Genomic DNA, 26054 nt, shown 5'->3' on the forward strand with positions numbered 1-26054 from the left:
GTGTGTGTGTGTGTGTGGAGGCAGCCAGGTTTTTAGCCAGGAAAACAGTCTTTCCCTCTGAACATCCCAAACACAGAAATGTTCCAAAGGGTTTTGCCGCATGCGGGCCAAAGAAAGCCACAGATGACACTCCACATGGAGCCACAAGATGTCTGTATGTCTGTCTGACTGACTGGCTGACATAAATAATAAAAAAACTACTTGAATAAATATATGAAAAACATATTAATTTGAACAATGGATTGCATGCACTGAATATGTGTGTGTGTGTGTGTGTGTGTGTGTGTGTGTGTGTGTGTGTGTGTGTGTGTGTGTGTGTGTGTGGAGTCAGCCAGGTTTTTAGCCAGGAAAACAGTCTTTCCCTCTGAACATCCCAAACACAGAAATGTCCAAAGGGTTTTGCCGCATGCCCTTCTCCCCTAGTGCCAGTGGGGCTGGCCCAGCATCAGGTATCAGGCCAGGGGTTCGGGCAGTATCCTCCACACCCCACAGGCTGGCCCATGGAGCCAAGGGGAAGGGGTCCAGGAGATCAGGAAAGGGCTGAAGGGGAGGGGGTAGGGTAGGGGTCCTGCTGGAGGAAGGGCTGGGGGGCTGTGTTCCCCCTCTGGAGGGTGGTGGTTGGGGAGAGGGGGGTTAGTTCCGGACCCAACAGAGGGGTACCCAGAAGGTCTCACGCTCCAGCCGCTCCAGAATGCCTCGTAGTTCTGTGCAGGCGCTGGCTGAGTCCTCCTTGATTAGGACCCGGTCGACCAAGTGGCCGTACTGCTGGTCCATCTGCTGCGCCGACTGACGCATTTCCTGCAGGTCCTCATCCTGACAGGGACAGACAGACAGACAGGGGAGAGACAGAGACAGCGGACAATCAGACAGACAGACAGACAGGGGAGAGACAGAGACAGTGGACAATCAGACAGACAGACAGACAGACAGACAGGGGAGAGACAGAGACAGCGGAGAATCAGACAGACAGACAGACAGATTGACATGAAAATGAAGAAGAAGCAGAAGAGTGAGTGAGGATATAAAGGTGTAATCAGATTAAGCAAGGGAAGGTAGAGAGAACACCCGAGGAGAGAGAGAGAAAGAGGAGAAAAGAGGAAAGGAGAAAGCATGCCACGCAAAATAAAAGATTGAGAAACAGAAAAAAGGTTAAATAACTCATTGATACATTCACATGAGCACATTTCAGACTCAGCTCCATATAATAAAAAGAGACAGCAGGTCTCACCGTAACTCGCCCATGGTCTCCCCCTGCTGGTGAGGTGGCAGCACTACGACGGCGTCTGCTCTCCGGGACGCGCGGCTTGACGAAGATGACATAGGGCTTGAACTCAGATGTCCGCAGTGTCTTCAGAGCCTGAGGGGCCAGGACACAGTCAGACACAATTTCACACTCACAGTCTGACACAATATCACACAGTCTGCTCTGATTGTCACACAGAGTACACCGGGTTTAGAGAACAGATACTATCAGAGAAATGTCCTCTTGAGATGTCAGAAATGCAACGGATAACTGCGACACAAGCTAATATGGCAGCCTGCCTGACTGAAACAGAAATTACTCTCACCAAGAGACCACAGGAGAAACGTCAGGGGCCGTCATAGAATAGGGTGTGACACCGATTCCATGTGATAGCCGTGGTTATATTGTACAGTGCATTATGACAGAATGGGATTTGCTTCACTGCAGAATATGTGCCTTGGCCCTACCTCTGGCTGAACGTCCACTAGGCACATCTTGTTCTTGGCCTGTACAGAGCGGATGGCCTCTATACTGGTACCATACTGGTTCTCCTTGTACTCCCCATGCTCTATGAACCTGGACACACAGGACACAACTAAGCACAAAACAGACAAAACAAAGCAGAGTACTATAGAGATGGACATTATGGCCCTGCAGATCAGCCATATAGTATTAAAGAGAACTCACTTGTTGCTCAGAGCGTCTGCATCAAACGCCTGTTTGGTGACAAAGTGGTACTCCACCCCCTCCTTCTCATGAGGCTTCTTGGGCCTGGTGGTATCTGGAGACACGAGAGATAGTGGAAATTGGTTAAGCTGTGATTGTTTTACTGGCGTAGCAGTTCTTTACTAGGGTGTTAGAGGGTATCGCCATCATTGTAGAAAGAAGAGGGTGAGGTTTAGAAGGTGTGACTCACGTGGTACAGCCACAGCATAGCGATGTGGGTTCTCTGCTATCATCTTCTGTTTCAGCTCATTGATACGAGCTCCAAGGGAACCTTTGTGTGAGTGAGCGTGAGAGTGAGAGAGAGAGAGAGAGGGAGAGAGAGAATGAGAGAGAAAGAAAGAAAGAAAGAAAGAAAGAAAGAAAGAAAGAAAGAAAGGGAGAGAGAGAAAAAGAGAAAGAGAGAGAGAGTAGAGAGAGGGAGTGACACATAGTTATTTAAACAGTACTATCAGGGACAAATAATCAATATTTGCTGAAAAAAATCTGAATCAACATCAAGTTAAGTCCACTGTTTAGTTACTGGATGTGCCATTTTTTGTGCACTTTCATTTAAATAATAATAATAAGCCATTTCGCAGACGCTTTTATACAAAGCGACTTACAGTCATGTGTGCATAAATTTTTACGTATGGGTGGTCCCAGGGATCGAACCCACTACCCTGGCGTTACAAGCGCCATGCTCTACCAATTGAGCTACAGAGGACTAACTTATCAGAAACATAAATAGCATTAGACATACAGCTACCGTAGATAAGACTTCAAAGGCCCACACAACTAAGTTGGTCATCAGACTGACTGCATAAAGTGAAACAGAATATGAGCTATCGGGAGATCAGGCTGTGGTCACAAGGCCACCACACAACTAGAGGAAGTTGCTGTTTGTAGTGTTGGCCACTAGAAGGCAGTATCATCACAGTAGAATGACTCCACACTGCCATTGTCATCCTGAACCTGTTGTCTTACCTATCAGGACCACCAGGCGGGGTCTCTCGTTGGGCCTGTGCTGGTAGCGGGTCACCTCCTCGTAGGTAGCAAAGTCTGGGTCGGTGGGGTCGGGAGTGGCCCCTCCTCCGAGGGATCCTGACCGGTCCTTTCGGCTCAGACGGAAACTCCTCCTCAGACCGGCTAAGGCAGGACAGGCAGGTGGGAGGGGCAGGGAGAGAAAGGTGAGGCAGGGAGGCACAGGGTCAAAAGGTCAGATATGATCATCCACTTAAGTGATTTGATACACTGTCTAACACATGCTCATTCTACATAATTACAACTGTATTCTCTAAGGCATTTTAGATAGCGGTTGTAGTTGTTCTCACTTGGCAATTAGTGTTGCTGACAAACATTTTGAAGGTACAATACCAGTGTCACGTCATATCAGGACATCATATAAGGTTATCATGCAAATCAAACACCAACATTTCCATAACATTATTATTTGTTGGATTATTAGAAGTTGGTTATTGAATAATAAAGAAAGTGCAACCATCTATAATCATGCATTAAAACCCCAGTGAACCATGTGACCATTAAAATACTAGTGGTAAGCTGTGATCCGTCATTAGTCAGTGAGTGATACTACAGGTCTGACAGCCTGACCCGTGCTTATCTCTAAGGTAAATGGGCTGCCAGCAGCGTTGTGAGATATTGGCTGAATCTGCTCATTTACAAGCATGTGTCAACAAATATCAATCACATGCAGCTAATATCTGACAAGGGGTTTGGCAGCTCCAATTTCACAGTGAGAAATAAGCTCTGGGACTGAGAGTGAAGCAAACAGACTTCTGCTATTACTATCAAGCTCATGCCTCTCCTTTCTCTTTTTAAAGGAGACTTGGCTTCACTCAACGAACAACAAATAATACTACAGTAATGATAAAGGAGAGAGCTTCTTGCCATGCCAAGGAAGAACAATGGTCTCATTTGTAACACATGTAACAGTGTACAGTACAAAGGAGGCATGCTGCTTGACACAGGGCTATTGGAGTGGACTAGGGGGGATAGGGCAGCCTGACTCTGACGATCACAGTGTAGTGGGAGTGACACGCACACACGCACACACAGTGTCTCCAGGCCCAAGGGTGCCCATCCCCCCTGCCTGCGGACAGTGGGAATACCTGAGGGAACAAGCCGGTAACAGTACCTGAATAAAATTCCCAGGAAAACACCTGGCCACAGGAGGGCGCCACTGCTTTACACTTAGGAGAGACTATAACTGGCGTTAGAGCGTCACACAACCCAGCCTCGCGCCTCAGTCTCCACACAGGGTGAAACAAGCAGCAAAACGTGCCTGGTTGGTTGAGTGTGCAATGCGTCCAACGCAGCAGGGCCCTCGTGGGGGTGAGGGTAGGAGGGGTGCACCAGCCATAGCAGCAGCAGAGGCAGAGGCAAGAGGGGAGTCTCAGGAGGATCCAAACACTGCTTAGTTTGCAGCAGGGCAAGGGTGCTGGGTTTAATCTCCATATATAAGGAGTCATGTCAGTATTCTGTGTCATTACAAAGGTAAACAAACTTGTTTACCTCCTTGATTACTGGCACCCAAATGAGGTGTAGAATAATACAGTTGGTCTTCTTGCCATGGGAGGGCAGTTTTTTTTTACTGTCAGCTGTGTTCAGATCACTCCATGTGCTCTGATTTTCATTAAAACAGTTTCTGGGGAAATGGGGAGGGGGAGGGGCCTCAAGGTCATGTAGGGGTGAAGGAGTCGAGGGGAGGACATTGGAAGGAGGGGAGGCCAGTGGGAGGATAGCAGGGGGCTGAGGATTACGGGAAAAGCTTTATATTGTCGTGCCAATGCAATTTCAGTCTGGATGCAAACTATATTTACCACAGTCAGTAGCTTGAGGGTTAAATCCAATTGACAACGCTCATTAGCAAGTAGTAACATTTTTGAATGCCCTGAAATGACTGCTACTCTGGTGTCTGGGGAACTGGTAATGATCCTAAGATGTGTTAATACCCTGACAGAGAGGCATAGCAGCCATGTCTCAATATCTACTGGAGATAAAACTGTTTCAAGTCTGGTATTCGCTCTCTATCGCACCCTCTTCAGCACTTTTCTCATTACACTAATTATGTAATGAGACCAATTTGTTATCGACACCTGAAGGAGTGAGAAACTAAACTCCCCTCTTTCGCTCTCCCTCTCTCATATTTAGCTGGAAAAACTGGTGCTGGAACTCACATTCTCCCCTGCAATACTAGTCTTCCCTATCAAATTAACTAGGATCAGTTCTGTCTCCTCTCAGCATTGTCTCTCCCCACTATCTCTCTCTCCACCTCTCTCCTCCCTTCTTAATCACTTCTCACACGGACCCCCCAACCCCAGCCAGTCCCACCCTCAGGACATCCATACATTCCCCAACCCAAAGCGGCATTTCAGTTAGCCAGCAGCACACAGCAAGGTCCTGGCAGACACACAGCCATCAGACAGCAATAGAGGTGGCAGATGGAGGAAGACGTGCAGGCTCTCACCTATGTACTGTCCATTGAAATAGCCCTCACAGTCACAGTCCTCTGTAGGGAGGCAAGCAGGGAGAAGAGGGGGGCGGGGGATGAGCGGAAGGTAAGTAACCTGGAGGAAGGATCAGAGGGGTGGGGAGGGTGGGGTACAGTGGGGAGGGGGGAGGGGGGGCTGCGGGCTCTGAAGCAGGGCAGGCAGGGTCGGGCAGGTGGGCGGTGGGCAGAGGGGTGGGCACAGCGTAGGACACTAAGCCAGCAGGTCAGGATAGGGAGGTGTCAGCAGGACCTCAGCCGGAGCCCGCAGCCACTGTGGCAGCCATGATGGGAGAGGTTTGACAGACACACCGAGCACTTCTGCTCTGAGAGGACAGGGGCACTTCTGGAGGCACTCGACTGGAAAAGGGAACTGGGCCTCCCTGGCCCACACACATGGCTTTGTGAAATGGACAGCTCACAAAGCTATGGTAGCTAGCATACAAAAACCAGTGCAATTCACAACTCTAGAACTGCTGAATTCAATATTAAACTAAGCAAAAAACAATATCAATTTCAATATCTGATGTCTCTGAAACTCTGGATATGCAACAAAAGTGCAGACGATGGTATATTCACAACTCAGAGATACCGATTAGAAAATTGCTGACAGAGAAAAATCGGGCAAGTAGAAAAGAGGACAGCAGAGAAGGGAGAGGAAGAAAGAGAAATCCTCTGCAAGGAGAAGAACAGGTAGCCAAGACACAGTAGAGGAGTGAGGAGACGAAGAGGATAGCAAACTGCAGTAGACAGAAGAAGATGAACTACAGAGGAGAAGAATAAAAGAATAGAAGCTGATGATGATGATGGAGATGGTGGGTCCTTGCTATCTTTGCTTGGCTGTGCTTTACAGTCTGCAGGCCTGCCATAGCATTACACACATACAATAAGGTATGGGCTCTCGAAGTATGGGCTCTTTAAGCATTGCCATGATATGCTTTATGTAATGTTCTTATAAGGTAGGGTGGGTGCTGGTCCACGACTTAGAAAGTGAATACCTTATGAAGGTTGGGGTGCACACCAGAACATTTTGAGTTAAGATGCTTAAAATAATCTTGAAAAGTACGATTTTTTTGTAGTGTGTCCAGTTCGTTATTAGAATGCACGCACATACTCACACACACACACACACACACACACACACACACACTGCAATCGGGGTGAATCTCTATTTTGGTCTCGTAGGCTGCCTACAGTGGTGGAGGATTTAAGTTGGAAGCAGAGCAGTACAGGACCCATGGGATCTTATCTACCCCCGCAGCACAGGGACACACACACACACACACACACACACACACAAATCCACATGCACACACACACCAAAAGAAAGAGAGAGGGCTGAGAGCTTTGATGCCTCTACTAAAATACCTTCTAGCAGGATCCTGCAAGCAGACAGTAAGCGTCCTCTCATAGTCATACAAAGCAGTTTGAAAACACGGAACTCAAATTGTCAAATGTTATGGGAAGTTATGAGAAATATAAGAGTAATAGAATATAAACTGTCACCACATGTCCATGTGTCTGATTATGCCTGATTGTGGATGGTTATGTCCTGTCTAATCTCTGACGGTGGCAATAAAGCTAGTGGCACACTGCCCTCATTCCCTGATCATGGTGATGTGTGAGTGAGGGAGAGAGACTGAGAGAGAGAGAGAGAGACTGAGAGAGAGAGAGAGAGAGAGAGAAAGGATAGCAGACATCTCTGTACCAGTATACCCACCTTTGTCACATCCCTGGTCATCTGAGGTAAGCAGTGAGGGAAAGGAGGATGATGAGAAATCTTTGACAAACAGTTAAAACCCCCAACGGGCAACGGGTATTGGTGTTATATCCTTTCTCAAATTCTTTGTCTGATATTCACAAACTTTAAAATATCATTTTTCTAGCAGGCAAGTCGATGGAGAATGAGAGAAAATGAGAGAGAGAGAGAGAGAAGAGAGAGAGCGAGAGCGAGAGCGAGAGCGAGAGCGAGAGCGAGAGCGAGAGCGAGAGAGAGAGAGAGAGAGAGAGAGAGAGAGAGAGAGAGAGAGAGAGAGAGAGTGGAGAGAGAGAGAGAGAGAGAGAGAGAGAGAGGGAGAGAGAGAGAGAGTGGAGAGAGAGAGAGAGAGAGAGAGAGAGAGAGAGAGAGAGAGAGAGAGAGAGAGAGAGAGAGAGAGAGAGAGAGAGAGAGAGAGAGAGAGAGGTGGGAATTATAGATTTTAAAATGCACAAACTGTCTCAGTCTCAGTCTCTGTACCATGACGTCATCGAGGGGTCGAGCCTCTGACCCACATTAAAAAGGCAACCTCAGGAGCTTCACTAGTGGCATGGGCATTAATCAAAGAGAGAGGGAAAGAGAGAGAGAAAGAGAGAGAAAGAGAGAGCGAGAGAGAGGTGGAGAGAGAGAGGTGGAGAGAGGTAGAGAGAGAGAGGTAGGGAGATTGAGAGAAAGAGAGAAGAAGAGAGTCCACACAGACACGGGTCTCCATGGTGTAGCCGGGCTAGCTGACATACTGCTAAGCTCTTGTTGTCTCCCTGGGGCTCAGACCTAATCGGATCGCCTGCGGATTATGGACCACGAAGCGCCACGCTCGCATTAAACACTCACCTGGCCACTTCTATTCAGACATACCCAATACTATTACCCCACAACACAGAGCCGGAGATAGACAGAGTGGACAAAATAGACATTGTTACACACTCATCCTGTTAATTGGTTCTAGTCTGTTGTCTGTCTCTCACTACAGAGATACACTGTGTGCTCACCGGCCAGATGGACCAGACATGAAAGAGATTAATTCATATCTATGTGATCCCTCCCTCTCTTCTCCCCCCTCCCAAAGCCCTCTCTCGCTCTTTTTTCTATTTGTCCCTCCCTCTCCCTCTCTCTCTCTCTCGTCCCTTTTCAAAACACATCCTCATGACAGCAGAGAATAAACAGTGAAAAGTAAGACTCCCGATGACGCCAATTACCATCAAAAAAGGTAAATAAACGTCAACATAAACACATCTATCTAATATGAACCTTCACCGACAAAGAAGTTATACTTCAAAAGATATCCTTGAGCTTCAGTTTGATATTGGGTACAACAGCGAACATGTATCTGTATGTCTGTACACTCTTAGAAAAAAGGGTTCCAAAATAGTTATTCGGCTGTCCCCATAGGAGAACCCTTTTTGGTTCCAGGTAGAACCCTTTTTTGTTCCAGGTAGAACCCTTTTGGGTTCCATGTAGAACCCTCTGTAGAAATGGTTCTTCATGGAATCCAAAAGGGTTCTACCTGGAACCAAAAGGGTTCTACCTGCAACCATAAAGGGTTATTCGAAGGGTTCTCCTATGGGGACAGCCAAAGAACCCTTTAAGGTTCTAGATAGCACCTTTTTGTGGAAACTTACAGGTCAGATTTTTAGGGGATTTAGGGTTTGGAAGTGTGCCCATTTTGATCCGGTAGGCCAGCCGTCTGAGAAAATGTAAGGAGGAAAGAAAGAGAGAAGAAATAAGAGGGAGAGAGGGGGGGAGAGAGAAAGAGAGAGACCATGACAGTGTCAGAGAGATAAACAGAGATAGGAGGAAGATAGGCAGTGAAGGAGGGAGGCAAAGAGATTGAAAGAGAAGATTAGAACATGAGAGACAGGATATAACATATACTGACCCCTGCCTCATATGTGTTATCAGTGAAAGGAGCAAAGCCAGTATGAGAGATTAAACCCATGGCTTGGCTGAGGTTCCCTTTCTGTATTTCAGCCACCATGATTAATCCAACACAGTGTACGTGTTTGAGTGTGTGTGTGTGTGTCCGCAATGAGGCTGCCCTGGTATCGCTCCCCCCTGCTTAGCTAAGATGAATACAGAGTGGGCAGTGGGTTGGGGTTGGGGCTTGGGTGTGTTTATACCACCACTGCAGCACTCCCCCCGACATTTACATATTCATCCTATTGAGGGATTATGACACTGACATAATGTGTTAAGATCCAAGCTGCTCTGATACTTGATTTAAAAACACATTTGACCCCTCAAAGTGGAGCACATGACTATCGCTCTATGGCGATATCTGCACTGTTTGAAAGCAATTCAGTCCACATACTGTACATAATATAAGAGTCATACAGTATATGCATAATATAATACAGTACATATAGTATCATACTGGTTTAGGAAACTACTAGGCTTGATCTGGTTCTTTTCATGTTTAGACTCTTCTCTGAGCTATGAGCTAACGCCTGTCCATGGACTTCTCTGCCTATAGTCTCACCTCTCCTGGAAGAGTTTGGAGGGGATGAGTCCAGCACGGAGGTTGCTGTCGCCCACCCGTTTGGCCTGCCACCAGGTGGGGTCATCCTGGGTTACCACCTGCAGGATGTCACCTCGCTTGAAGGGAAGTCCCGCCTCCTGACAGGGCGTGGCCTTGTCATCAGCAGGGATGTAGTCAAACAGGGCCCTCATGTAGACCTGAGAGACCACACACACACAGACACGACTGTTAAACCATCTCAGAAATACATGTGGTATGTATGGAAGATAATTGACTCATCACCTCAAACTAGAGAGAGGGAAAGTGATGCTTTTGCAAATAGATTTCAGAATCACAGTCTATCTGTGCATGTTTCTGTGTGTGTGCATGAACATGTGCATACAACATACACTATATATACAAAAGTATGTGGACACCCCTTCAAATGAGTGGATTCGGCTATTTCAGCCACACCCGTTTGCTGACAGGTGTATAAAATGAAGCACACAGCCATGCAATCTCCATAGACAAACATTGGCAGTAGAATGGCCTTACTGAAGAGCTCAGTGACTTTCAACGTGGCACTGTCATAGGATGCCACCTTTCCAACAAGTCAGTTCGTCAAATTTCTGCCCTGCTAGAGCTGCCCTGGTCAACTGTAAGTGCTGTTATTGGGAAGTGGAAACGTCTAGGAGCAACAACGGCTCAGCAGCGAAGTGGTAGGCCACACAAGCTCACAGAACTGGACCGCCGAGTGCTGAAGCGCGTAGAGCGTAAAAATCGTCTGTCTTTGGTTGCAACACTCACTACCGAGTTCCAAACTGCCTCTGGAAGCAACGTCAGCACAAAAACTGTTTGTCGGGGGCTTCACGAAATGGGTTTGCATGGACGAGCAGCCGCACACAAGCCTAAGATCACCATGCGCAATGCCAAGCGTCGGCTGGAGTGGTGTAAAGCTCGCCGCCATTGGACTCTGGAGCAGTGGAAACGCGTTCTCTGGAGTGATGAATCACACTTCACCATCTGGCAGTCCAATGGACGAATCTGGGTTTGGCGGACGCCAGGAGAACGCTACATGCCCCAATGCATAGTGCCAACTGTAAAGTTTGGTGGAGGAGGAATAATGGTCTGGGGCTGTTTTTCATGGTACGGGGGCTAGGCCCCTTAGTTCCAGTGTAGGGAAATCTTAATGCTACAGCATACAGTGACATTCTAGACGATTCTGTGCTTCCAACTTTGTGGCAACAGTTTGGGGAAGGCCCTTTCCTGTTTAAGCATGATAATGCCCCATGCAAAAAGTAAGTTCCATACAGAAATCGTTTGTCAAGATTGGTGTGGAAGAACTTGACTGGCCTGCACAGAGGCCTGACCTCAACCCCATCAAACACCTTTACGATGAATTGGAACGCCGACTGCGAGCCAGGCCTAATCGCCCAAAATCAGTGCCCGACCACACTAATGTTCTTGTGGCTGAATGAATGCAAGTCCCCACAGCAATGTTCCAACATCTAGTGGAAAGCCTTCCCAGAAGAGTGGAGGTTGTTATAGCAGCAAAGGGGAGACCAACTCCATATTAATGCCCATGATTTTGGAATGAGATGTTCGAAGAGCAGGTGTCCACATACTTTTGGTCATGTAGTGTTTCTGAAACATGTCTGAAATTACACCTACACTTCTCGGTGCATGTTGGCACAAATTGGTTTAATTCATCTGCCATTGACTCTACTGCTGTGTGTGTGAGCCTGAACCCAAGCTGTTCAGTATTCTGACCCTTCCTCCATTCCAGAGCAGTTGTTTTGTGTTTGTCTGTACTGAGCATGCCCAGACAGTTGTGTTGTGTTTGTCTGTACTGAGCATGCCCAGACAGTTGTGTTGTATTTGTCTGTACTGAGCATGCCCAGACAGTTGTGTTGTATTTGTCTGTACTGAGCATGCCCAGACAGTTGTTTTGTGTTTGTCTGTACTGAGCATGCCCAGACAGTTGTGTTGCGTTTGTCTGTGCTGAGCTTGCCCAAACAGTTGTGTTGTGTTTGTCTGTACTGAGCATGCCCAGACAGTTGTGTTGTGTTCCTCACCTTGCTCTCCTTCAGACGGTCCTCCTCCTTAATGGCTGGGATTATCTTCAGGGTGATGGAGCCCTGAGACTGGGACTGAATGACAAACACAGAGAGGAGCAGGATGTTAACTTCACAGAAATACAATTTGAACACAATTTGAACTCCTGTTTCTTCCTACAGAGTTGATAGTGCATGTATTGACAACAGAAATGAAAGGAAAACAGTGCTGTTGGTGCTAGTGATATAACATAATAAGGAACACATAAAGTATTCTACTCTAGTCTTACCAGAAGCTGACTGATCTCATCAGGTCTCTTGTGAATGATGGAGATGCCGTTGACCTCCCGTAGCTCGTCTCCTACATGGACCAGTCCTGGATGGAGGGGAGGAGGTGTTGAGGGGAGAAAACAGGAGAGATGTAGTAGAGATCTATGTCTGTGTTCCAAATGACACCCTATTCCCTATAAAGTGCACTCCTTTTGACCAGGGCCCATAGAATCTGGTCAAAGGTAGTGGACTGTATAGGGAATAGGGTGCCATGTGGGTTTCACACCATATCGTGTATCGAGGAGATCCTGGTGTACTATATAAATCATATCACTATTGTCTGGTATGAGATATGGACAATAAGGTTTGGGAGTGGTGGTATCACTCTCCTCAGTCATGATCTACTGCAGTCACAACAGTGAAACCTGACAAAGAGGGATGAGAGATAGGATCAATACAACACTGCACAGAGAGGGAGGGAGGGAGAGAGGGAGAGAGGGAGAGAGGGAGGGCAGAGAGGGAGAGAGGGAGGGCAGAGAGGAGAGAGGGAGGGCAGAGAGGGAGAGAGGGAGAGAGAGATGGCAGAGAGGGCAGAGAGGGAGAGAGGGAGGGCAGAGAGGGAGGGAGAGAGGGAGAGAGGGAGGGCAGAGAGGGAGAGAGGGAGGCAGAGAGGGAGAGAGGGAGAGAGGGAGGCAGAGAGGGAGAGAGGGAGAGAGGGAGAGAGGGAGAGAGGGAGGGAGAGAGGCAGAGGGAGAGAGGGAGAGAAGGGAGAGAGGGCAGAGAGGGATAGGAGTTAGGGAGAGAGGGAGAGAGGAGAGAGGGAGAGAGGGCAGAGAAGGCAGAGAGGGAGAGAAGGAGAGAGGCAGAGAGTCAGAAAGGGCAGAGAGGGCAAGGAGTTAGGGAGAGAGGGGAGAGGGAGAGAGGGAGAGAGGGAGAGAGGGCGAGAGGGCAGAGAGGGAGAGAGGGAGAGAGGGCGAGAGGGCGAGAGGGAGAGAGGGAGAGAGGCAGAGAGGGAGAGAGGGCAGAGAGGGAGAGGAGTTAGGGAGAGAGGGGGAGAGGGAGGGCAGAGAGGGAGAGAGGGAGAGAGGGAGGCAGAGAGGAGAGAGGGAGAGAGGGAGAGAGGGAGAGAGGGAGAGAGGGAGAGAGGGAGGGAGAGAGGGCAGAGAGGGAGAGAGGGAGAGAAGGGAGAGAGGGCAGAGAGGGAGAGGAGTTAGGGAGAGAGGGAGAGAGGGAGAGAGGGCAGAGAAGGCAGAGAGGGAGAGAAGGGAGAGAGGGCAGAGAGGGAGAGGGCAGAGAGGGCAAGGAGTTAGGGAGAGAGGGGGAGAGGGAGAGAGGGAGAGAGGGAGAGAGGGAGAGAGGGCGAGAGGGCAGAGAGGGAGAGAGGGAGAGAGGGCGAGAGGGCGAGAGGGCGAGAGGGCGAGAGGAGAGAGGGCAGAGAGGGAGAGAGGGCAGAGAGGGAGAGGAGTTAGGGAGAGAGGGGAGAGGGAGAGAGGGCAGAGAGGGAGAGAGGGAGAGAGGGAGAGAGGGCGAGAGGGCAGAGAGGGAGAGAGGAGAGAGGGAGTGAGGGAGAGAGGGAGAGAGGGCGAGAGGGCAGAGATGGAGAGAAGGAGGGAGGGCAGAGAGGGGGATAAGGAGAGAAGGAGAGAAGGAGAGAGGGAGAGAGGGAGAGAAGGAGGGAGGGCAGAGAGGAAGAGGGAGAGATGGAGAGATGGAGAGAAGGAGGGAGGGCAGAGAGGGGGAGAGGGAGAGAAGGAGAGAGGGCAGAGAGGGAGAGAGGGAGGGAGGGCAGAGCGGGAGAGAGGTAGAGCGGGAGATGGAGAGAGGAGAGAGGGAGAGAGGGATGCTATGAGGAAACAAACTTACACATAATGTACAGTACAGAGAAACAGACAGATGTAATGCCCTTTTCTATTGACCCCCCCCCCCCCCCCCCCCCCCCCCCCCAAACATATTAAAGACATTCATGTCTCACTCCAATGTGCAGATGTATTTCCATGGTATCAGCAGCGGTCAGCTCGTTGGAGAGAGTGTGTAATGTGTGATATGTGATTGGCTCTCAGGGGAAAGCCAGAACACAGCTTCAAATAGCCTGATAACCACAGAGATCCTCATCTGTCTGTCTGTCTGTCTTTCACTATGCTGCTGCTTTCATCTCTGCTCCATCTCAGTATCATTAATTGAGGATACTCACAGCTGTAATTTCTATACAGATGTTACCATTCAAATCTATACCACTGACATACTTAGGCTACATTATAAACTGGGTGGTTCGAGCCCTGAATGCTGATTGGCTGACAGCCATGGTATATCAGACGTATACCATGGGTAACAAAACATGCATTTTTACTGCACTAATTACGTTGGTAACCAGTTTATAATAGCAATAAGGCACCTCGGGGGTTTGTAATATATAGCCAATATACCACGGCTAAGGGTTGTGTCGTGCCTAAGAACAGCCCTTAGCCGTGGTACATTGGCCATATACCAGACCTCCTCGGGCCTTATTGCTTAAGTATACTGCTGCATAGAAGGCCATTTCTAATCAGACTTCTGATTATTTGTCTAAGTTACATAATCTCGGTTAGCCTTGCCTTCAGACACATTATGTCTGGCAATATTATCTGAGCAGTCCATAGATCTCATTTGACAGACCAACAAAAACTCCCTGTCTTGTTGGTACAAGTTACAAAGGGAGGGGATGATGAATCAGGACGTATCAGACAGTATAGGTTAAGACCAGACACAGAGAGGGACAGGATGGGACTCAATCACTCACCACTCCGGTCTGCAGCCCCGCCCCTCATGATGCGGGCCACGATCACAGACCCTGTGGTCTCATCCCTTCTGATGGTGGCCCCCTGGAACAGAGAGAGATGGATGGGGGTTTATGTGGGGTTATTTCTATCATTTCCTCATCCTGGGTTTGCATCCTCATTCTTCCCATCTATTCTTTCTGTTCTTTCCTCTTTTCTCTTCAATCAATCAACACAGCCCCAGTCCCACTTCCCCCATCCCTATATCTCCTCATCCCCTCATCCTCTCATCCTCTCAACCTCACCCATTTTATCTCTTCCCCCCATCCCTCTGTCATCCTCTCTGCTACCATGACTCACCAGTGGTTCCTTGTTCTTGACCAGTCTGACGATCTTCACTGACTCCTCCTCCAGCTCGTCCTCGAAGTCGTCAGGCAGCGGTGGCAACACAGGGTCAAAGTTCTTCTGGGCCACCGTGTCATGAACGGACAAAACTGCCTGATGAGAGATGACAGAGAGAAAATGATTAATGTTAGAATTGCAGAACTGCATTCTGAGTATACCAAACATTAGGAACACCTTTTTTTTATATTGAGTTGCAAGTGACATCAATAAGGGATCGTAGCTTTTACCTGGATTCACCTGGTCAGTCTATGTGATGGAAAGAGCAGGTGTTCTTAATGTTTTGTACACTCAGTGTACATAGAGATTGACATAGATAGAGCTATCCAATAACAATGGATGCGTGAATAGCCACCCCACTTTCCATAACCAGGTCTCTCTGTGTGTATGGGTGTTGTTTTGTTTACCTTGAGATGGGGGGATGTCAACAGCTGTAGGAGTTCCTTCTCCTCAACACTCATTGGTCCACTTTGTAGCTCATCTGCCACCTGCCAATCACAACAGAGCTGTCAGTCAGACCATGACCTCTGACCTAGTATAAACCTGTGTTTCCAACAGTGTGGGCTTGGGAAATAACTGAAAACTGTAACAGAAATATACTGAAAGTGTAGCAGACTGTTAGCAGTAATAGTCTAGAATATAATCAACAAATATACACTACCATTCAAAAGTTTGGGGTCACTTAGAAATGTCCTTGTTTTCGAAAGAGAAGCATTTTTTTTGTCCATTAAAATAACATAAAATTGATCAGAAATACAGTGTAGACATTGTTAATGTTGTAAATGGCTATTGTAGCTGGAAACGGCTGATTTTTAATGGAATATCCACATAGGCGTACAGAGGCCCATTATCAGCAACCATCAGTCCTGTGTTCCAATGGCACGTTGTGTTTGCTAATCCAAGTTTATCATTTTAAAAAGGCTAATTGATCATTAGAAAACCCTTTTGCAATTATGTTAGCACAGCTGAAAACTGTTGTGCTGATTAAAGAAGCAATAAAACTGGCCTTCTTGAGACTAGTTGAGTATCTGGAGCATCAGCAATTGTGGGTTTGATTACAGGCCTCAAAATGGCCAGAAACAAATAACTTTCTTCTGAAACTCGTCAGTCTAATCTGGTTCTGAGAAATGAAGGCTATTCCATGCGAGAAATTGCCAAGAAACTGAAGATCTCGTACAACACTGTGTACTACTCCCTTCACAGAACAGTGCAAACTGGCTCTAACCAGAATAGAAAGAGAAGTGGGAGGCCCCGGTGCACAACTGAGCAAGAGGACAAATACATTAGTGTCTAGTTTGAGAAACAGACGCCTCACAGGTCCTCAACTGGCAGCTTCATTAAATAGTACCCGCAAAACACCAGTCTCAACGTCAACAGTGAAGAGGCGACACTGGGATGCTGACCTTCTAGGCAGAGTTGCAAAGAAAAAGCCATATCTCAGACTGGCCAATAAAAAGAAAAGATTAAGATGGGCAAAAGAACACAGACACTGGACAGAGGAAGATTGGGAAAAAGTGTTGTGGACAGACTAATCGAAGTTTGAGGTGTTCGGAAAGAGAATTTTTGTGAGACCCAGACCAAATGAAAAGATGCTGGAGGAGCGCTTGATGCCATCCGTCAATCATGGTGGAGGCAATGTGATGATGTGATGGTCTGGGGGTGTTTGGTGGTGGTAAAGTGGGAGATTTGTACAGGGTAAAAGGGATCTTGAAGAAGGAAGGCTATCACTCCATTTTGCAACGCCATGCCATACCCTGTGGACGGCGCTTGATTGGAACCAATTTCCTCCTACAACAGGACAATGACCCAAAGCACAGCTCCAAACTATGCAAGAACTATTTAGGGAAGAAGCAGTCAGCTGGTATTCTGTCTATAATGGAGTGGCCAGCACAGTCACCAGATCTTAACCCTATTGAGCTGTTGTGGGAGCAGCTTGACCGTATGGTACATAAGAAGTGCCCATCAAGCCAATCCAACTTGTGGGAGGTGCTTCAGGAAGCATGGGGTGAAATCTCTTCAGATTACCTCAACAAATTGACAACTAGAATGCCAAAGGTCTGCAAGGCTGTGATTGCTGCAAATGGAGGATTCTTTGACGAAAGCAATGTTTGAAGGACACAATTATTATTTCAATTAAAAATCATTATTTCTAACCTTGTCAATGACGATATTTCCTATTCATTTTGCTGTATTTCCTATTCAAACTCATTTCATGTATGTTTTCATAGAAAACAAGGAAATGTCTAAGTGACCCCGAACTTTTGAACGATAGTGTAGATATATACTGTAGAGTTGCACTGCTGTTGCCTAAAGCAGTGTGTGCTTGCACACACAAATACACACACAGGAGAAAAGGCAGCCAGGAGCTATTGCTCAGCACTTTTCCTATGAACTGGCGTGAAGAGAGAGAGGAGAGGCAGGATGTGGAGAGAGTCTCATTAGTGTTTACATGAATCAGCACTTTCAGACCACAACACATCACCATACCGTAACTCCATAACTCTCCATACCTTATTACCTGCATTCGGCGATGTCATTTACAAAATAGCCTCCAACACTCTACTCAGCAAATTGGATGTAGTCTATCACAGTGCCATCCGTTTTGTCTCCAAAGCCCCATACACTACCCACCACTGTGACCTGTACGCTCTTGTTGGCTGGTCCTCACTACATGTCCGTCGTCAAACCCACTGGCTCCAGGCCATCTATAAATCACTGCTAGGCAAATCCCCGCCTTATCTTAGGTCATTGGTCACCATAGCAGCACCCACCCGTAGTCTGCGCTCCAGCAGGTATATCTCACTGGTCATTCCCAAAGCCAACACCTCCTTTGGCCGCCATTCCTTCCAGTTCTCTGCTGCCAATGACTGGAACGAATTGCAAAAATCTCTGAAGCTGGAGACTCTTATCTCCCTCAATAACTTTAAGCATCAGTTGTCAGAGCACCTTACCGATCACTGCACCTGTACACAGCCCATCTGAAATTAGCCCACCCAACTACCTCATCCCTATATTGTTATTTATTTTGCTCTTTTGCACCCCAGTATCTCTATTTGCACATTTGCACATCATCTCTTGCACATCTAGCATTCCAGTGTTAATACTATTGTAATTATTCTGCACTATAGCCTATTTATTGCCTTACCTCCATAACTTGCTACATTTGCACACACTGTATATATATTTTCTGTTGTATTTCTGACTTTGTTTTTTTTACCCCATATGTAACTCTGTGTTGTTTTTATTGCACTACTTTGCTTTATCTTGGCCAGGTCGCAGTTGTAAATGAGAACCTGTTCTCAACTGGCTTACCTGGTTAAATAAAGGTGAAAAAAAATAAATAAAAAATAAATAAATAAAATCTACCTCTCCTCTGTCTCAGCAAACACACTGGGACTGACTCCACTGGACGGGTGCTTCACACTTCGGCAGTGTGTGTGGTGTGTGTGTTCTTTGTTTGTGTGTGTGTGCATGCATTGTTGAACTTACATCCTCAGCCAAAGAGGCAGCGCTGTGAAGAACAGGTGTAGGACTCTGGCGCTCGTACTGTCTCAGCTTCTCATGGATCTGCAACACACAGCCAATCACAGGAGAGGTCAGGGAGGTCAAACACACACACGCACGCGCACACATACACAAATTAAACCACATAAGTGTACCATAACTTCCATTAACGTTGGCAACATTGCCACCCAGCAGAGGCGCAACTTTCACTGTATTTCTGTCCCCCCCAGTTTTATCATTGGAATGTGATACAAAATAAGGCTATGGTGTGCTTTAGGACCATGCAGACGCCTCTGAATGGTCGGGTAGGCTGTTTGGAGTGTTTATCCAACTGGATTAAAAAATATATATACTTTATATATATATATATACTGTATATATATATATATATATATATATATATATATATATATATATATATATATATATATATATATATATATATATAGTTATGTCCCCCCCCCCCCCACTTCTAAAACCAAACTTGCACCCCTGCCACCCAGTCTTATGTGTACCTTCATGAGGTAACCCAGGCTCTTCTCACTGAAGATGTCTTTGAGGAAGACCATGTCCTCCTTGTGGTTGGCATCAGGACGCAGCTGTGATGTCAGCAGGGCCAGTGTCTCGTGCAGGCCTGTGGAGGAGGAGAGGAGGGAGGGTGAAGGAACTGGGATCCATCTTTGTTTACGCCCTCAGAGTAATGTAATATACACTGCTCAAAAAAATAAAGGGAACACTAAAATAACACATCCTAGATCTGAATGAATGAAATAATCTTATTAAATACTTTTTTCTTTACATAGTTGAATGTGCTGACAACAAAATCACACAAAAATTATCAATGGAAATCAAATGTATCAACCCATGGAGGTCTGGATTTGGAGTCACCCTCAAAATTAAAGTGGAAAACCACACTACAGGCTGATCCAACTTTGATGTAATGTCCTTAAAACAAGTCAAAATGAGGCTCAGTAGTGTGTGTGGCCTCCACGTGCCTGTATGACCTCCCTACAATGCCTGGGCATGCTCCTGATGAGGTGGCGGATGGTCTCCTGAGGGATCTCCTCCCAGACCTGGACTAAAGCATCCGCCAACTCCTGGACAGTCTGTGGTGCAACGGAGCGAGACATGATGTCCCAGATGTGCTCAATTGGATTCAGGTCTGGGGAACGGGCGGGCCAGTCCATAGCATCAATGCCTTCCTCTTGCAGGAACTGCTGACACACTCCAGCCACATGAGGTCTAGCATTGTCTTGCATTAGGAAGAACCCAGGGCCAACCGCACCAGCATATGGTCTCACAAGGGGTCTGAGGATCTCATCTCGGTACCTAATGGCAGTCAGGCTACCTCTGGCGAGCACATGGAGGGCTGTGCGGCCCCCCAAAGAAATGCCACCCCACACCATGACTGACCCACCGCCAAACCGGTCATACTGGAGGATGTTGCAGGCAGCAGAACGTTCTCCACGACGTCTCCAGACTCTGTCACGTCTGTCACATGTGCTCAGTGTGAACCTGCTTTCATCTGTGAAGAGCACAGGGCGCCAGTGGCGAATTTGCCAATCTTGGTGTTCTCTGGCAAATGCCAAACGTCCTGCACGGTGTTGGGCTGTAAGCACAACCCCCATCTGTGGACGTTGGGCCCTCATACCACCCTCATGGAGTCTGTTTCTGACCGTTTGAGCAGACAAATGCACATTTGTGGCCTGCTGGAGGTCATTTTGCAGGGCTCTGGCAGTGCTCCTCCTGCTCCTCCTTGCACAAAGGCGGAGGTAGCAGTCCTGCTGCTGGGTTGTTGCCCTCCTACGGCCTCCTCCACGTCTCCTGATGTACTGGCCTGTCTCCTGGTAGCGCCTCCATGCTCTGGACACTACGCTGACAGACACAGCAAACCTTCTTGCCACAGCTCGCATTGATGTGCCATCCTGGATGAGCTGCACTACCTGAGCTACTTGTGTGGGTTGTAGACTCCGTCACATGCTACCACTAGAGTGAAAGCACCGCCAGCGTTCAAAAGTGACCAGAACATCAGCCAGGAAGCATAGGAACTGAGAAGTGGTCTGTGGTAACCACCTGCAAAACCAGTCCTTTATTGGGGGTGTCTTGCTAATTGCCTATAATTTCCACCTGTTGTCTATTCCATTTGCACAACAGCATGTGAAATGTATTGTCAATCAGTGTTGCTTCCTAATTGGACAGTTTGATTTCACAGAAGTGTGATTGACTTGGAGTTACATTGTGTTGTTTAAGTGTTCCCTTAATTTTTTTGAGCAGTGTATAATAATAGATGCCATTTAGCAGACGCTTTTATCCAAATCGATTTACAGTCATGCGTGCATACATTTTACGTATGGGTGGTCCTGGGAATCAAACCCACTACCCTGGCCAACTGAGCTACATAGTAAGCCTGAGATTCGCAGCATGTGTGGTGTATTTCATCCTACCTGTGCCTGCTGAGAGGACCGGCATGGCTTCTTTCATGGGTCAGCAAAAAGGTGAGGCCTGGCAAAGAGAAGGAGAGAAAATGGATGAACATTGCTCCATTTAGTTATCCTCATCTCATACACACTGTGTTATTCCTAATGAGGATGTCGCTGGGTGAAAACTGTTTAAGGGCTTTGCAGACAGTTTTAGGTGATCCTAAAAGTACTGCATACTCTAATGATGTGTGTACCTCAGTGTGTGTGTGTGTTTGTGTGTCTGGAACAGATGTGCTGGGATCTGGAGAGCGGTAGACTCTTAATGATGCCAGTATATCCTCTATAGACAGGTTCTAGCCTGCATATTAGACTTCCTGTGCAGTAACCAGCCAACGCCTCACCTCGGTGTGTGTGTGTGTGTGTGTGTGTTTGTGTGTGTGTGTGTGTGTTAACAAGATAGAGACGTAAAGTAGTGTGATACAATGCGGGCACCATTTATCACATTGACTGCTAGCACCGTGTCCACTCTGTGCTGTGGGCTCCAGGGCATGGCAAATGAAGCTTTGTGTGTGTGTGTGTGTGTGTGTGTGTGTGTGTGCTGTGTGTGTGTGCATGTGCGTGTGGGCGCGTGAGTGTGTGTGTCTGCTGAATCTGTCCTTTCTGCTTCGTCTGTCCACTAACACCAACAACACAACCACATCCATTACACTCAAGTCTGCTGTCAGCTGTGGGAGAATCATGACGATATACCCCTTTAAACAGCCATTCCTTCACTGTCAAACTAACAATGAATGCCCATAAAGCTCCCTGGTCTGTTGGCAGGGAGAATTATGGCATGTCCTGGATTAAGCAAATACTTTTAAAAACAAAATATGCCCCTTAAAATATCAGAAATACTCACATACTGTAATTGGAACATTCTCCCAAAACAGATGTTATATTGTGCTTACTTCTTAGATCCACAATCTGCAATTCTGAGTAACATACACTCTTAGAAAAAGGTTATAAGTAGAGCCATATACAGTGCATTCGGAAAGTATTCAGACCCCTTGACTTTTTCCACATTTTGTTACGTTACAGCCTTATTCTAAAATGTATTAAATAATTTTTTCTCCTTATTAATCTACACCCAATACCCCAGAATGACAAAGCAAAAACAGGTTTTTAGAAATGTATTAAAAATTAAAAACTGAAATACCTTATTTACATAAGTATTCAGACCCTTTGCTATGAGACTCGAAATTTAGTTCAGGTGCATCCGGTTTCCATTGATCATCCTTGAGATGTTTCTACAACTTGATTGGAGTCCACCTGTGGTAAATTAAATTGATTGGACATGATTTGGAAAGGCACACACCTGTCTATATAAGGTGCCACAGTTGACAATGCATGTCAGAGCAAAAACCAAGCCATGAGGTCAGAGACAGGATTGTGTCGAGGCACAGATCTGGGGAAGGGTACCAAAACATTTCTGCAGCATTGAAGGTCCCCAAGAACACAGTGGCCTCCATCATTCATAAATGGAAGAAGTTTGGAACCACCAAGACTCTTCCTAGAGCTGGCCGCCCGGCCAAACTGAATAATTGGGGGAGAAGGGCCTTGGTCAGGTAGGTGACTAAGAACTCTATGGTCACTCTGACAGAGCTCCAGAGTTCATCTGTGGAGATGGGGGAACCTTCCAGAAGGACAACCTTCTCTGCAGCACTACACCAATCAGGCTTTTATAGTAGAGTGGCCAGACGGAAGCCACTCCTCAGTAAAAGGCACATGACAGCCGGTTGGAGTTTGCCAAAAGGCACCTAAAGACTCTTAGCCTATGAGAAACAAGATTCTCTGGTCTGATGAAACCAGTATTGAATTATTTGGCCTGAATGCCAAGCATCACGTCTGGAGGAAACCTGGCACCATCCCTGCGGCGAAGCATCATGCTGTGCGGATGTTTTTCAGCGGCAGGGACTGGGAAACTAGTCAGGATCGATTGAAAGATGAACGGAGCAAAGTACAGAGAGATCCTTGATGAAAACCTGCTCCAGAGCGCTCAGGACCTCAGACTTGGGGCAAAGGTTCACCTTCCAACAGGACAATGACCCTAAGCACACAGCCAAGACAACGCAGGAGTGGCTCAAGACACGTCTCTAAATGTCCTTGAGTGGCCCAGCCAGAGCACGGACTTGAACCCGATCGAACATCTCTGGAGAGACCTGAAAATAGCTGTACAGCGATGCTCCCCATCCAACCTGACAGAGCTTGAGAGGATCTACAGAGAAGAATGGGAGAAAAGCCCCAAATACAGGTGTGCCAAGCTTGTAGCATCATACCCAATAAGACTCAAGGCTGTAATCGCTGCTATAGGTGCTTCAACAAAGTACTGAGTAAAGGCTCTAAATACTTATGTAAATGTGGTATTTCAGTATTTATTTATTTTTGTGCAAAAATTTCGAAAAACCTGTTTTTGCTTTGTCATAATGGGGTATTGTGTGTAGATTGATAAGGGGAAAAAACAATTCAATCCATTTTAGAATGAGGCCATAACGTAACAAAATGTGGAAAAGGTCAAGGGGTTTGAATACTTTCCGAATGTACTGTAGTTCTCCCTAGAACCCTTTATGTAGGGTTCTTCATAGAACGCCCTGTGTATGGTTCAACCTAGAATCTTCTATGAAGGGTTCTTCCTAGAACCCTCTATGAAGGGTTCTACAGAGAACCCTTTTATCTGTGGAGGGTTCTTACTAGAACCCTCTATGAATGGTTCCACCAGCCTTATTAGCCTTTAAAATGTAATTATTTAATACATTACATATATCATAAGGCCTTTTTTTGAGGGCCTAGTTATACCCTAACACAGTGGTTCCCAAACTGTGGGGCGCGCCCCCCTATTACTCTTGAAAGTTGTAATAGTAGAATGCACAAGGTGCAATTTCGAAATTGGGTAGTGCATCATCAGTTTTCCTCTTGTCATGTTAGTCATTGCAGACCTTAGAGAGATATTTATAACTTATCAGAAATGTTCAGATCAACTAGCCCATGTCAGCTAACGTTTCTTAGCTAGGTTATTTAGGCCATAGATTTTGTTGCAATGTTTGAGTTACTCAAATATCACATGAATTCACATTAGACATGGCAAAATGTATATAATTGCAAGAAAATTAGCTTTAAACCTGCAACATTTTCGCTCCACCAACAAGAGGGGTGTGAACAGTTTGTGTCATGAACAGTGCTTGTACCCATAGAAATAGACATGGCGCACGCGCGCATGGAGGGCGTGGGATGTTCCCCAATGTTGGAAGGGGGGCCTGAGTGGAAAACTTTGCAAACCCCTGCCCTAACACAGTGGTGTTAGGAAACTCCTGGTTTACAGGCTACATCAGGCCTGCAAGTCACATTATGCTAGCTTGCAAAGTGATGTTTAATTCCTATTGGAATCTAGCCAGAGTTAGGATATCCAACAAGTGGAATTTTAAATCACCCGCATACCTCTATTCAGAATGACTGCCATGGTAGGGAAGATTGAATACTGAGACTACCTCAATCATCTAAACTGGAACAACCATCTCAGTTATGGGTGCAATAAGTCCAACCACTAACAGATTGGATTAGTTTAGAAAAATGTATGCTATTTATATTTTTGTTGCATAAAATGTATCAATCAAACACAGACATTAAAACAAACAATTCTAAAAAATCACCCTGCAATAGAGCATGCTGCGAAATATTATATATGGTTCTATGTAGAACCCTTCTTGCTTTCCAAAGAACCCTTATTGCCTTCTAAAGAACCATCAAAGAACCCTTACTTCCAAAAACCGTTCTTAGGATGTTAAAGGTTCTAGGTAGAACACTTTGCCTTACAAAGAACCCTTGTGTTCCAAAAGGGGTTCTTCAGATCAAAACGGTTCTTGGTAGAACCCTATCCCTCCACAAAGAACCTTTTTGGAACCCTTTTTTCTAAGAGTGTACACTCATACAAAAAAGCACTGATTCCAATACAGCATCAGCATATTTCTCCCAGCTCCCCCAGCCCTTTCTCTTCCTCCTCTCCTACTGGTGAAACCCAGAGATACGGTACGATAAGGTACGGTAAGGCAGAGTAATGGACAGAGTGCAATCTTACACCAGGCCTACGGATCAATACCCTCGTCCCTCCTCTTTATGCACTCCATCTTTTATCCTGCCTTCACACCACAGACAGCCACCCAGTATACACCCTCCCTGACTATGATCTACTGCTATTGTGTCCCAAATGGCACCCTGTTCCCTATATGTGACTAGTTTCAGGAATCTAGGCATATGTCGCGGGTCACTACTTCACAGGAGAGCCATTTGAACGTAAACTTTATTTTAAAAAATCTAAACGTCTGCAAAAAAGCGTAATGAAATTGTTGCCAGCAGAGCTGGTTAGGCTGTTTTCATGTTATCCAGAGGTAAACAAATCATCGGTAAACAAATCATCGGCTAGAGCGTCAAGTGTGCGCTCTGAATGCTCCGAGTGCGAAACAAGATGGATGGGGCTAAAACTTAAGAGGGTGTGAACAATGCTGAATGGGTGTAGACAAAGAAGAGCTCTTCACTAGATACCAAAACATTCAAAGGCCATTTTCTCAAAAGTGAGTTTACAAGTTTATCAACTTCAAAGCAGAATTACTTTCCCATTGTTCCTCAAAAATGCAGTGTATGATATACCCAATTTTTTAGCTCTGAGGCTCTAATTTTATCCAATGTAAAAAACACAATTTCAAATGTTGCTACATAAGACCGATTTGAGCCAGTTGGTCACATATAGCCCTCTATTTTTGACCACAGCCCCATGTGCCCTGGTCGAAAGTAGTGCACTATTGGAACAGAGTGCCATTTGGGATGCATACCTAGACTGTGGGAGGCAGAGTGTCACTAGACTATATGCAGCCACTGTTGCCAGCAAAGCCAGTGTTAACACTAATGCCACCACTACAGCCACAGCTGATTCAATACTATTGAAATGCTATTG

General features: G+C 46.5%; 1 protein-coding gene across 1 annotated transcript; it reads right to left on the reverse strand.

Moving 5' to 3' along the window:
- Nucleotides 1-633: 633 nt before the first annotated feature.
- Nucleotides 634-21131, reverse strand: LOC311103681 (MAGUK p55 subfamily member 3-like; the record flags this gene model as incomplete). The annotated part of the gene is made up of 19 exons (XM_084145296.1): nucleotides 634-813; nucleotides 1229-1357; nucleotides 1711-1819; nucleotides 1931-2024; nucleotides 2160-2240; nucleotides 2933-3094; nucleotides 4104-4169; nucleotides 5436-5477; nucleotides 7177-7197; nucleotides 8832-8896; nucleotides 9689-9885; nucleotides 11743-11817; nucleotides 12012-12097; nucleotides 14768-14849; nucleotides 15105-15242; nucleotides 15554-15634; nucleotides 18636-18713; nucleotides 19166-19284; nucleotides 21095-21131. The coding sequence occupies 19 exons, from the start codon at nucleotides 21129-21131 to the stop codon at nucleotides 634-636; spliced, it is 1842 nt and encodes a 613-aa protein (XP_084001422.1).
- Nucleotides 21132-26054: the final 4923 nt, after the last annotated feature.

Source organism: Coregonus lavaretus (genome assembly GCF_964263955.1).
Source record: "Coregonus lavaretus genome assembly, chromosome: 28".
Classification (NCBI taxonomy): domain Eukaryota; kingdom Metazoa; phylum Chordata; class Actinopteri; order Salmoniformes; family Salmonidae; genus Coregonus; species Coregonus lavaretus.